General features: G+C 38.7%; 1 protein-coding gene across 2 annotated transcripts in view; it reads right to left on the bottom strand.

Annotated features, from left to right (window-relative positions):
- Nucleotides 1–13798, bottom strand: part of LOC128014501 (synaptotagmin-7) — a 122519-nt gene extending 108721 nt beyond the window's left edge. The window contains exon 1 of one of the 2 annotated variants that reach the window (XM_052598120.1): nt 13605–13798. In XM_052598120.1, the coding sequence (XP_052454080.1) occupies nt 13605–13638 (34 nt within the window). In that variant the 5' untranslated portion in view covers nt 13639–13798. Of the gene's footprint in view, nt 1–11286; nt 11441–13604 lie in introns of those variants that run through there. The other variant, XM_052598122.1, reaches the window with a different exon arrangement.
- Between the last annotated feature and the right edge of the window lie 252 nt (nt 13799–14050).

Genomic DNA, 14050 nt, shown 5'->3' with positions numbered 1-14050 from the left:
TATAGCTATATGAGGAAAGCCTTTCATGTCTCGGTTACCTCCCTGTGTAGTTTGTGTAACCAGACCTTCAGACTGATGGTCTGGAATTCATGGCAGCTTTCATTAACCAAGGCCAGCCTATGAAGCCGTTTGACCCACATGTCACACAACCGACCACAGTTTGTTTCGTTCATCGTCATGTTTTGGGGGGTGGAAATGTCGCTACAATAACAAGAATTTTAAAGATTCTATGCCGCAAACTTGTATTTTTTCACATACTTCCACTATTTGGTTGACCCTGACAAGTGCTTGTCGTCACAGCTGTAAACATGGCGGCTTTCTTCTTTCGTAAAGGGTTTAGGCGTCACGGCATCTTTGTTTCCAGACGGAACGTTAAAGGAAATCCTTCATAATTTAACCAATCCGACGACAAAAATGTTTCCACTTTTGCGTGCAGTATGCATCAGATGTTTAGCCAACGGTCCGTCTGAGGCTGAGAATACTCCGTGCTTCTCTCATCATCAGTAAACCTGCTCTCACCTCTGAGTTTACAAGGCTGCTCAACCTGACTGTCTGTTCTCGCTCAGACCCATGCTCTCTTTACATGACCTTGACGGAAGAGTCACTCCAGGGATTCATCGCTCCATCATTCTTTCATGCACATTTTGACATCTTAATCCTGCTTCAAAAACGTGAAATTCTCTGAGAGTCCCGAGACAGTCCTGAAAGAACGTGAAGAGAAAATGAAATGGTGGGATAAGACAATGATAAAAGAGACAAAAAACAAGGTGAGATGAGGCAACATGAGCTTGAGGGACGAGAAAAATGATAAGACATAAGAAATAGAGAGTAGTAGAAAAGAAATTAGCAAAAGTAAGCATGAAGAAATAAAAAGCAAAGAAGAGACAAGTCCAGAAGAACAGATAAGATAGAATAAAATTAGTCAAAAAGACAAGGAAACAAGAGGTGAGATTAGGTAATGTTAAAAAGAGAAGAGAAAAGGTAGAATTGAGATGCGAGAAGATGAGAAAAGAAGAGAAAATGACCCATGACAAGACAAGATGAGAAAATGAATTGTCAGGAAGAAGAAATAAGCAAACAATAGTTGATGTGAGATGAACTGAGAAGAGCCAAGAAATGAAGAAGTGAGGCAACGTGAGATGAGACGAGTAGAGAAAATTGAGGGGCAAGTCAGAAAAAAAAACAATCTGAGAAATAAAAGAGGCAAGAAGAGAAAAAAAAAAAAAACAGCAGAAGAGAACAGGGGTGCATTTCCCAAAAGCAACTATGGTCGCAAGTTCTGTCATTACCAATAGAGTTCAGTGCAACTAATGACCATAGTTAGCAAACAATTATTTTGGGAAATGGACCCCAGAACAGACAAGACAACGAATGCTGAAGCGTCTTCATCCTTCTCTGAATGACAAGTGAGTCTGGACCAGACTCAAGTCCACTCCGCTGGAGTGCTGCGATCCCTCTTTTAGACTGAATTAATACACTCTCTTGTCAGATGGAGGATCTGAGCCAAAACCCTGCTTTTAGTGCTGGAGTAAAATCAAGAGAGCCATCACCATAACTCTGCACAGCCAAGTGAAGACCAGAGGACTTTATGTCTCTAGACACGTTCAGTTGTCCACTGTTTTACTGACCCAATGTAAACTATATTATCACACAGTTATCCTAGTATAGCAGACACATGGTCTAAAATGCATGGCATGTACAACCTTTTACCTAAGTATCTCAAAGAACACTTAGAGTAAAGCAGTCATGTGTTTTAGAGAATAAACTTATAGCCTATGTGCACATGTAGTAACACAAACAACTACCCAATGTGCTCTATGGGCACAATGCATTTAACACAATTATATTTTTGAATAAACAATAGTATACCTAACTTCAGGAAGATACATAGTATGGAGTACAGAGACTTAAAATAATACCAAACATGAAAAGTTTACAATCATGAATCCTGAAGATACAGTAAATGTTTTATGTGAGCATTGCGACTTGAGTTCTTGGCATTTCATTGTCAACTTTTAGTGACCTGGACCATGTGTTTAGGGGGAATGGGCAAGTGGTCTTTCTTCTTGATATTCCTATCTGATCAAATCATTGCAAGAGTTTCTGAGTGTTTAGTTTCACGCGGAGATCAAAGCCCATAGTTTTGTGGCATGGCAAGAGTTTCTGAGTGTTTAGCTTCACAAAGAATTAATTTCATAAGGAAATAATTTCACTCCTTTCAGCAGTATAACGAACTTTATCTACTGTACATACATACAGTGTACTGCTGTAAAGCAATATATATTTGAGCGGCAACCTCCCGCTCTCTTTCGTGAAGCCAACAAGGAAGTGACTAAAACTATAATTCATCGACTGGCCACTTTTTATAACCTATACGTTTAAATAATATTAAGACTTAAAGTTCTGCATAATTAAGGGTGTGGCCACTTGAGTGACAGGCGGTTTGCTGCTGCTGACAGTGCTGTCACGCTAAGTGGGCGTGGCTTCAGAAACTAGCTCCCGCCTTTTTGCCCAGTTTCGATTATCCAGGAGAGTCACGCTGTGACACACTGCCAAGATGGCGACGGCCCGCTCTGCACACTTTAGGCTTCAAAAACGCACTTCAGGAGTCTACGGGTGATGTCACGGACACTACATCCATGCTTTTATACAGTCTATATATATACTATATAGTGGGGCAGGGATTTTTAAAATAACATCGATTTCGACATTGTCTACATCAAATGGATTCTCAAAAGCCACAAATCAGATAGAATGGTTAAACAAAGGAATTAATGTATACAGAAAGTATTATAACGATTGCTTTTATGTTATAAGTAATTGAAAGGCAAACATTATAATACTTTCTTGTTTGCTGTCAGCATTAAGCAAATACACACTTTTATAATTGAAACAAATCTTTGAATGGCTAATGAACATTTAATTTCACAAACCTTGTAAACTTAGTCTAATTCAGCTGTGGGATCTTGAGAAGTATGCATGTAACCTGAATGATCATGTGTTCATAGTCGGTCCATGTGAATTGAATGATTTAAACTATAAACTTGTGATTTCAAATTGTGCTGTGCTTTATGCATTTGCCCATTGTCAAATTCATGTCATTTTCTCTGTGTGCTGTATGTAAAATGAGTGTTACCCTGGCTTTATTTGAAAAATATGATTCACAATGCACACAAACTCCCCAAAATACTGAGTGCCCTGTTGGTTACAGTGATTACTTCCTTTTTAATTATATTTGTATTAAATATTTATTTATTTGTGATAAATACTTTGTCATCTAAAGTATAAGTATGTTTATTTTAACACATTTATTCTTTAAATCCAAAATAATTTCAAATTTCTTAAATATTAATAAATAAATAAATAAATAAATAAATAATACACATTTTAATTATATCGGCTTTATGTCAGCAATCGGGCCCTCTGCTTTCCAAGATTTCGGCATCGGCTGTCAAAAAAACAATATTGGTTGATGACTAATTATGTCCCAACTCGACTAGAAGGCATAATAAAAATATTAAGATAAACATTAACAATCATAATTTCCTGTAAAGCTGCATTGAAACAATATGTATTGTGAAAAGCGCTACACAAATAAATTTGACTAGAAATCTGACCTGACATTTTGCATGCTTCAGTACTGTCTGCTGAGTATGACCTGAAATCTCCTCCGCCGTCTCATCCGATGCCATAGAGCCGAACGAAAGGCTATTTGAGGAGCACATCGACTCTATTTCAGGTGCTCTTACACAATGCCTGTAATTAGCTCCTGTAGTAGTGTGTGTGTTTGAGAGAGAGAGAGAGAGAGAGAGAGAGAGAGAGAGAGAGAGAGAGAGAGAGAGAGAGAGAGAGAGAGAGAGAGAGAGACCCCACCACCAGCTCTTTACACTGAACAATATGGGTCATGTAAACAAGGAGTAGCTAGCATCACGAAACAGACAATCACTTTTGCGTCTCATAATGCCTATTCTTCATGTCATTTTACTGGGGTGATTTTCTAGCTAATGAAAATGGAGTATGATTACACACACACACACACACACACACACACATTTTCCTCTATCTCCCAGCTATCCATTTAAATTCCACCCATCTAAACAGACTCGCGCATTAGTGTGGACTCACAGGAGTCGTTCTGTCTCAATCCTGCCAACTGCATCTGGTCCAAACACAAGCGGGACACACCCAGGATGGCAAGACAGGCCAGACGCTGGCAATAAAACTTCAAACTATAGAAGCGATCCCAACCACTACTTCAGGAATCTCTAACTCTTAAATATTACAGCATGACCTTAGAAACACCAAGGTCAATGGTTCGATTTCAAGGGATTGAAGCACTTAATTTGAAGCAGTGTATGTTGGTTAGGATAAAAGCATTTGGCAAATGCGTAAATGTAGAAGTAGTTTTTAAAATGATATCTCTGACTGACACAACTGACCTTTTCTCAAAGACCCACCCCCCTTTCATTAGTGTTCCACATCATATTCTCACGCAATCAAATTTAGCATATTTTGTGGCTCTTTAATGTGTCATGACAGATTGCTGTAGCGCCTCAGTTCAAGCCGCACATCTTTTCATCAGATCACATCATCTTTTCATATTTACTATTTAAAGCAGGAAATAAACATGAATAAACATCAGAAGTTATCCTGTTTTTTAACACGGAAAAACTTCAATACACACATTTTTCAATTTCAAGTCCACCGACGTTAATCTACTCTTCTGTCTGGTTTGTTTGTTAGACAAAAATGTCAGATTTGGCATTATGATTGGTCAGATCGCCTGTCAATCAATTACAGTGTTTGTACATTCTATTCTGTGTTTGACACAGACAAAGTCCAATAAAACATAAAATTACCTAAGATAAAATGCCATGTATCCATTCGTAAAATATGTTAACCATAAATAAAGTCTAAGTAAACATGATTGGTAGACAGTCCACTTTTGTATTCATAGAATACATAAAATTTAAACATGCCATTTGTTTGGGTGTGAGAAAAGTCATCACTGATTGGTCAGAGACATGTATATCCTATTTTGTATACACTATACTCTACGACGTTCTGTAGTATAAATGGTAAAAGTAATGTTTGTGTAACATTTCCGTCAACTGGAGGTGTCCAATTTGAACATTTCTAGAATATGGCAGAGTATTGTAAGTAGTTCATTGTACAACACTGGGAATGCAACCAAAATCTTTTAATCTTTCACAAAAGATTAAGCAAGTTATGTTTTTAGTCAGAAATGAAGTTATTCGCAACCAAACAAATGACGTCTAGCTTTCATGTTGTTGTAGACTTAAATTTAGCTTGGCAAGTGCTGCTTTTAGACCCTATCTAGACAGCATTTGTGGTTATATTGATTACCACAGAAAATATTTTCAACTTGCTCTTCAGTTTAAAAAACAAGTCATGGTTACAGTAAGTCTTGAAATTGAAGTACACAGAACCAAGCACTTTGAGAGTCTAACATGAAGTTCATATTTTTGGTAGAAGCACTAAAAAGTGCATAAATATATGTATTTCATTGTCTATATGATCCTTTTATCAGTTGAATTGCTGTTCTAGGCAGATTAATGTTTGGTAACGTAATTCCTATGAGTGCAATTTGCTTTCGGTAATCTTGCATTACGGTATCATAAGAAAATTACTGGGGTTTAAAGCATCATGATGTGGATTGTAATACATCTTGAATATGACTTTGAGACAAGATTAGTATATTATTCTCCCATTTCATTCTCATGTTAACATGTATAATACATGTTTGTTTCCATTGTTTAAGTGCTTTCTGTAAATATGAAACCAAACTAAAGAACGATTACCAATTATATTCAGTGGTAAGCAAGCAACTGCAAATGCTGTTGACGGAGATATAAGGTGGAGGTAGATGCAACGATGTTTTTCTGCAGAGTTATACCTCTCCTTCTCCTCCTTTCGCTCGCTCTCTTTTCTGTTTCTTGCTAATCACTTTGATGACTCTTACATCGTAATCCAGATCGCAGCAAATTTACATTAATGGCCACTAGTGCCATTGATTTGTGAAACAATAAGTATAGCCTCAGAAGATACATTTTCACACAGTCACCATGAAAAATATTTGTCATTGTGCACTGGGGCGTTCGGGCTACTGTTTTGATTTAGTCCAACCCCAGGGTCGAAATTAGCATTAATCAATGAGACAGATGGACTTTTAATCGCTCATCAGACTTCCGGATCAGATAGCAATGCTTTCCGGCATTTTAAAGGGGCCAAATTATGAACAATTACTCCATTAAACCTGCACTTAAACTTCTCTGTTTAAAAACTTAAAGACTCCGTGTCCTTCAATGAACCAACTGTGATGGCGGATCTTGAAAAGAATAGAAAAAGTAAAACCTGGGACTCTGAAATATAAAATACTAAATCGTAAGGTCACAGGCTTCTCTCCGTTCATGATGATAATTGAATTTCACTGTTGAAGAATGCACCGTAAGAAGCATGAAAATGAACCACGGGGCCTTCACACTTCATTCAAGGTCACGTCCACACTCCCATTGCCAATAAAATCAATCGTGTGACCAGCCCGAGACAGAGAACACAACAGATTATTTCTGAAGAATTGTGAGTGAGCGATCGCATTTAACTTTGATACATGCCAACATATTCATTAACTGACAATTTTGGCATCCAATATTCATTATGATGTAGAGGCTCAAACTCACAATCAATTTCCTGTTTCTCATAAGAGCAGGGTAAGATCCAACGGAGCTTAAAATCAATGCTCTTCCCTCTTACTTATCCTCTGTATAATAGCTCGATACTGGTTTCCAATTACTCTCCCTTGTTGTCCGAGCTCAGGTACTGTGAGTAATATTTTAAAGAAATGACGGGTCACAGGAGCGACTCTCCAAGGGTTCAGCGGCCATCTTCGACCTGGCTTTTAGAAACTCTTGAAGCTGGAAGAAATACATCTAAGGGGGAACAATGGCTCTGTAACTCTTTGGATGGTGTTGAGAGCTAATTATCACTATCTAGAAGTGTTTCGATCGCAAATGACTCTGTGTTTTTGAACAAATCTTTAAAGTGAACAAATCATCTTCTTTTGTAGAGTGTGTGACCACCATGGTGCAGTGTTAATTTTGACACGAAATTTTAATTTAGTTTTAGTCTTAGTCTTTTGACTATAATTCTTTTTAGTTTTAGTCAAGTTTTAGTCATCTGATTTGTTTTAATTTTAGTCTTATTTTAGTCGACTAAAATTGCTTGGTATTTTAGTCGACTAAAACTGCTTGGTATTTTAGTCGACTAAAAAAAATCAATAACAGATTTACTAGACAATTTTTTACAGCTGGTATAGGAAACAAACTTAACCAAAATATATAAAACACAAATTCAACTTTATTTCAACAGAACTGTGTCTTTATTTCGATTCAAAAGCTTTTATGCAGCAACAAACACTGTCATGATAATGTAAACAATAACTAGCTGCCAATTGACCATCAATAAAAGAAAAATAACGTTAGGTCCAGGACCTTAAAGCTTACAGCTGAGCTGAACAATAAGTGCCTACATTTAAAGTAAATATTTAATAAGTTGGCAGCTAGTTGGATAAAAAAAAAGTAACAAGATTTTATAAGGTATTCATTTGTCTAGCAATATCGTATGTTTTAAATACTACAATATTGCTAGATTTGTATGTATAATGATAGGATGTGAACATTCATGTTTCACATGACTAATATAGAAATATTTGTGATATTGTCAACAAGTAGAACATTATAAAATATACTAAACATTAGTATTAATCAAATGTATTTATCATGATATTACGTATTAGTATTGTGCTCTCATCTAACTTGAAGAAGGGGCTATTTTACAGTACTTTTCAGTTCGTAATATTTAATGTTACAACATCTACGCACTGCAGTCTTCCAATTTTGCTTAGCTCAATAAACAAAAGAACATCGTTGTGAAATTACATTTAAGAAAATGTCCGGGTGGCTGGCTAGTCTGTAAATGTCTTTTCAAATTGGTTGTGTTCTTGCCACGAATGAGCGTTCCGCGTGCTTTACGCTTTGTTTTGTTCGTTGTCAAACGTGAAGTGAGCTGTGGACATTTTGTCGCTCTTTTAGACATCACCTCTTCGAATGCCGTCTTCCCGGGAGCTCATTTAAAAACCGAAAACCTTCGCTTCACGTCTCAATAAGTCAGGCTCGGATTGGTTCTCTTCTCTCATGCAGTCTCGCCTGTTCCATTTTGCCGGTTCTTTTGTTCATTCCTCGCATCTCTCCCGTCTGCTGATTTGATTTTCGTCACAGTCTATTTTTGTCTCGTCTTTTATTCATTGACGATAATGACAATCAATTTAGTCATAGTTTTAGTCTCCATCTGTGCCTTCTATTTTAGTTTTCGTTTCGTTTTCATCTGCAAAAATATATTCGTGACGAAAATAATGACGAAAATATTTAGTCAACGAAATTAACACTGCCATGGTGACCTAATCCTGCCTTCAAAAACTGATTGTAACACAAGCAAAAAGCTTTATACTGCAGAATGAGCACAGATTGCATTGGCTGGACCTACTAAACAAACGCACTCCTTGACTTGACTTGAATTTAAAGCAAATGTATATAGTAGTTTTTGTTCATGGACTTTGGAGCCCACTAAAGTTAAGGAGAAATCGCGGTCATAAATATATTACTATCCAGTTTACATGGAGCATTGTATTCTAATTACAACCAACTTAAAGTTTTTAATCTAAATGAAAATGCTCCACGTAAACACCTCCATCTGAATAAAAATGCTCAAACTGATTGAAATATCAGTTGGATTGAAAGGGGTGGAATAAACCTTTTCATGAACTGATCAAACGAAAAATTTCACCATGTAAACGAGCTGATCCGATAACTTCTGAGTGTACGCCCATCAGTGCAACGTGTGATGGAGACAAGTATATTCATTAGTATTTTTTTTTTCATATAACATAATTGAACAACTGGGTGGTTCTGGTCTTCCCAGGAGGGACGTTCTTAGGGGACGTTCACATGTGGTACCTAAAAACGCGTGGAAAACGCTAGGCATGCCACTTTCTCCTCCTTTCCAAAACGCTCTGTCGTTGCTAAGAAACCATGTCCTGTGCTCTCCATGACGACATGGAAGTTTCAGCAAAAGATAAATGGATTTCCAGCACTGAAAAACCACTTGCAGCAGCAGCTCTACTGCAAAATTTATACAAAATGTATTTATCCCTGTACAGTTAAGATCAGCTGTTCCTCTATTTTGGCTGAGCTTTCAATGTTGTTACAGAAAGGATGATTGGTTGGATCTTGTCACATGACCAGTGATGCATTTCCAGACGTGCCTGGGAAAGAACGGGCTCGTCGCGACACTATTTGCTGTGCATTTACATTTAAAATAATGGACTTGAGCGTGCAAAAGACGCAATATGTGAATGGCCCCTAATCCTGCAGGCAAGCAATGTGCACATCTCAAACTATTATTCAGATTGAAAGAGTCAGCACATGTAAACACCAGATCGGTTAAGATCACATCCCATGTATAAACAGTCAACCAGAATCCGTCAATTGGAAAGACCTCAGTTAGAATGGTAAAATGGAGCTACTGTCCGAGTTACAATGGATAGCTGTACACAACCATTTGTTGCAGCCCGTAAAACAGTCCACCCTTCTTGTGGGATTTCATACCCAAACACACATACTCCCAAAACAGACGTTTGGGTTGGAACGTGAGAAAGACACAGAAGCCATTCACCTTAATAAAAGTCATTCAAGACTTGCATTGCAAGAAACAATAAACTGCAAAAGTTTTGTTATATTATACTGTCGTAGATATTTCACCAATATCAGATCTTTTTTTGTGGGGGGGGTTCTCCATTTTTTTTTTTTTTAAATGTCTATTCCATGACATTTAGTGGCTCAGATGATTGGCTCCAAAAATGTGTGCTCATAAAGCAAAGACAGCAGCATTCAGGTCAATCTGACATTGAATTGAATGGGAATGCAAACTCAGTGATGCAACCAACTGAACAAATCTAAACAACCAAATCCAAAAGGCTCAGACTAAAAGTCACTAGGATGAATCAAAATACCCAATCCTAATACAAAGGAGCAAATGCACAATCAAAATGGGCTTCAGAGTCATTCAACAAAGATTCACAATCATTGATTTTGGTTATAGATCTATGGTATCTAGTACCGAAATACACTTAAAATCTGTATTGCTGCAATTTAATTAGAAAATCCTCTTGGTTTGACACTGCAGTCACTCAAGATGTAAATACAGAACAGTCTATGGAGGCACAGGAAATTTGTCTCTTTTTATTTCTTTCTCTGTTTGTCTGTGTCTCTCCATCTCGCTCTCTCTTTCAGATCAACAGGATTGCATGAATAATACATGCACTGTCAATCATTTCGGCACATTATACCCCTCCTGTCCTCTTCTGTGCCTCGGTGACACATCCATATTTACACACATAGTTTTTTTTCACCGTTTGGTCCATTCCCTCAATTATCATCTGCAATCTGTCCACTTCTTCACTTAATACAATCACACACACAAACCTATCTAGCATGAGGGCCAGATCTGGACTTGATAAATGAGAACCAGCTCTTGTATTTAGTCCCCCAATCTTTAATATGTGGTCCATTCTAGTGAGTAACTCCATCTATCAATGACATAAATCAAAAACACACACAGAGAGAGAGAGAGAGAGAGAGAGAGAGAGAGAGAGAGAGAGAGAGAGAGAGAGAGATGCAATAATCAGTAATGGACCTCAAGCGTCACCATTTCTTAAACCATATTGATAAAGCCCTGTGGATGTATTCAGAAACAATGGCACTTCATATAAGAGGTTTGCTTGATTTGAGGCTCATCCTAAAGTCACACTTGTCTGTATTTAATAAAAACGAGTAATTAAAGGAAGAGTAAGAAGCATGAAAGTTAAATATGTCTCATAGAAACAGTAGGAGAGGGGGTGAGGCTCCAGATTGTGTTTAACATCTCTACAGTCTGTTCGTGATTCGGTATTCGTTCCTCAAAACAAGTCATCTCATTAAAGGTTTTGGCGTTTTTAATCGAACACAATTAGTGGGTAACAACCCTACAGTTGTGATCACTCATGTGATACCGTTTGCAAAAGCATATCTTTATCATTTAACTAAGTAGTTAAAGACATAGAAACGAGACTGTAATAATAAAACACAATATGAAACAAAAGCTCAACCACACGCTTCCAGCGTCAAAGAAGCGCGGGAAAAAATTAAAGTAGAAGGCTACACATCTGCCTACCTCATCAATTAACTCCATCAGTCAGACCCGATCAGTGAAACCATCAGCATACACATTCCCTCAACATGTACAGGCTTTCGATTACCTGCCTAAAGTTAAATCCCGACTGAGTGAGAGCACCTGCTGAATGATCTTGTATTGGCCTAGTGGTTGTTCGTTTGTGAAAGAATCAAATGAATCTTTTAAGTGAACGAATCGTTATTATAGTTCAGTTCGATGCTGTGGATCTTCGTTTGGAAGGGCGTGACTTAGCACGAGCCAATAGCATTCATGCACATTCTCTAATGCCGAATTTCATTGGTTGAGCTTGCTGACGGAATACGCCCCCTTCACTAAACAAGTCACTTGAACAAGATTCGATCAATGGGCTACATTTAAGTTGTAAAGTTGACGTATTGAAGCAAATAAAGGAATTAAGCATTAACAAATACTTATGATGCTTATCACTGTTTATTGAGTTTATAGACTACATTTAAAGGCAAGCAAATTTAATAAAACACAACTATGCTTGTCTCGATATAAGCTACTCTCTAGAGTGAATGAGTCAATGACTCGTTTGCTCTTAACACACAAAAGATACAGTTGTCGCCACCTGCGAGCATAGAAGGATGAATAAGCGAATCGTTAATAGATTCAAAAGAATCACTGAGATGCATCGTGCCAGCCACAGTGGGTTATATAGTTATATCCATGTTTTGCTAATGTTCTCTGGATTATAAAATAATAAAACCTGATTGAACCTGACACAGCCCCGCAAATGACATGCACATGACATGCAAGAAGAAAAAAATAGTGCGCACGATTTAGCCATATATTTTTTCCTGAGTGTCATGTGCGGGACTCCATAGTCATGGAATGTTCATAAATTGAATGACATCTCATATGTAAACACACTGAATGACATTGAACAAAATAAACAAATTGAGTATTTTAAAATTCCTTGTGATGCTTAAACTCTGTTAATTGAGAAGATTTGCAGACAAAATCTTCACGGGACTTTTTCTTTCGACTAGTCACCATCGTGTTGAAAAGGTCACCGAATAAATCAGCAGACAAATCTTTAATATGTTCAAAAGATTCGAATCGCTGAGTCAAAGTCCCAGCCACTAGTGAGGTTAACCTTTATCGGGATGTGAAAAAAAGCACACCTACTGATTACTGAACCTACTCATGGAAATTGTCCATAAATTGACTAAATGATGTCTTGATTAGTAAATAGGCTAATGCCTTAATTAGAATGACACAACAGTTATTATGATAACCTTCCAAGCAAACATGGAACATTTCCTTGTGTGACTCCTGTTTTATGTACTGAAATGTTCATCCACATTATGTTGATTCGTGTTTGCGAGCTGAGTGGGGGGAATCTGAATAAACACCTTGCTTTTTTAAAACCTGATCCAATTTCTGTGTCAGGTTTGTCCTGTGTCTCATATTAGCCTGATGTTTGAGGGCTTATCCGTAACCACCTTTCATTTCCAAACCCACACAGTTGCATTCACGCCACGGTTATTATCTCCTCACGGCCATTACCGCATATCAAACCCCGTCTTTCGCTCTCAGGCTCTCGGTAGCAGCAGGTGTTGCAGGCGCAGCCCAAACGCGCCTCCACTCTTAATTCCAGTCACCTCCGTTCCGGAGCCCCGAAGCAGATTCATTAACCGTGGGAGGGACACCGGGGGAAATTGTAGTGGGCACCCTGTGAATGCACGGGGAATCACGCTTCGGAAACACGTGGGTGCGCTGACACAAATAACAGCCCACCGAACCCCAGCGAAACGCCCACGGAATCATCATAAAGATTCACCACAACGCCACGGTTCGCGTGTAATGGTGCGGATAGCACGGAGGCACCGTCGAGCCCGCCTCGAGATGCTTGACCTTGTGTTTTAGTCGCTTGTCCTTCCTCGCGTCTCCTCGCGTGAAGCTCCATCAAGGACGAAGCGCACAACAAGTAGCGCCTTCCATAAGAACGCATTCGCGTACCATTACGCAACGTCAGACCTTCACGGGACCTCCAATCAAAGTTATTTATCAAACCCAGCATGCCACAGTAATCGCCGTCAATGCAACGCAATGTCAACGCGTGACAATATCAAACAGTGATTAGTGCGCGCTTGTCTTTGTTTGCGCGCGTGCGGACAATGATGTAAAACAAGGAGGCAAAAGAAGTGATGACCCCGCGACAGGTGCGATCGTGCCACCCCCAAACTCCATTGTGCATCCCCACCTGTGCAACCCAGAGCCAGAGGCATCCGTCCAAGGTGAAGAGAAGATACTCCTGTAAGTTTAATGGCAAGAGAAATAAAATCACTCACCTTTGCTGTACTCCTCCTCCCTGTTCAGATACATGGCTGCAGATTGATGATGGACTCCTGCCTGGATGGTGTGACGTGATTTAAGTGCTTACTGTTACTCCACCGAGGGAAACTCTTGCGGCTCCGTGAGTGTTTATTGTGTCGTTGCTCGGCGGAGAGTCCTCCCAGAATTACGCGCAGGTTGTCTGCACACATCTACCCTCTCTCTCTCTCTCTCGCTCTCTCTCTCTCGTTCCTCACACACACATTTACTCACGGTGACGTGCTTTGAGACATTGCCCCACGGGTGGGGTGGGGTGGAGGATGCTCCGGAGCTGTTATTGGGTCTATATGCATACACATATATAACATTTTTTTTTTCCTGTGGGAATAAAGCGTGCAGGTTTATGCATGGTTTGAACACGTCTTTGCCAGTATGCTTTGACATCTTTTCCTTATAACCAACT

Source organism: Carassius gibelio, chromosome B25, assembly GCF_023724105.1.
Source record: "Carassius gibelio isolate Cgi1373 ecotype wild population from Czech Republic chromosome B25, carGib1.2-hapl.c, whole genome shotgun sequence".
NCBI classification, from domain to species: domain Eukaryota; kingdom Metazoa; phylum Chordata; class Actinopteri; order Cypriniformes; family Cyprinidae; genus Carassius; species Carassius gibelio.
This window is presented reverse-complemented; position numbering and strand designations above follow the sequence as displayed.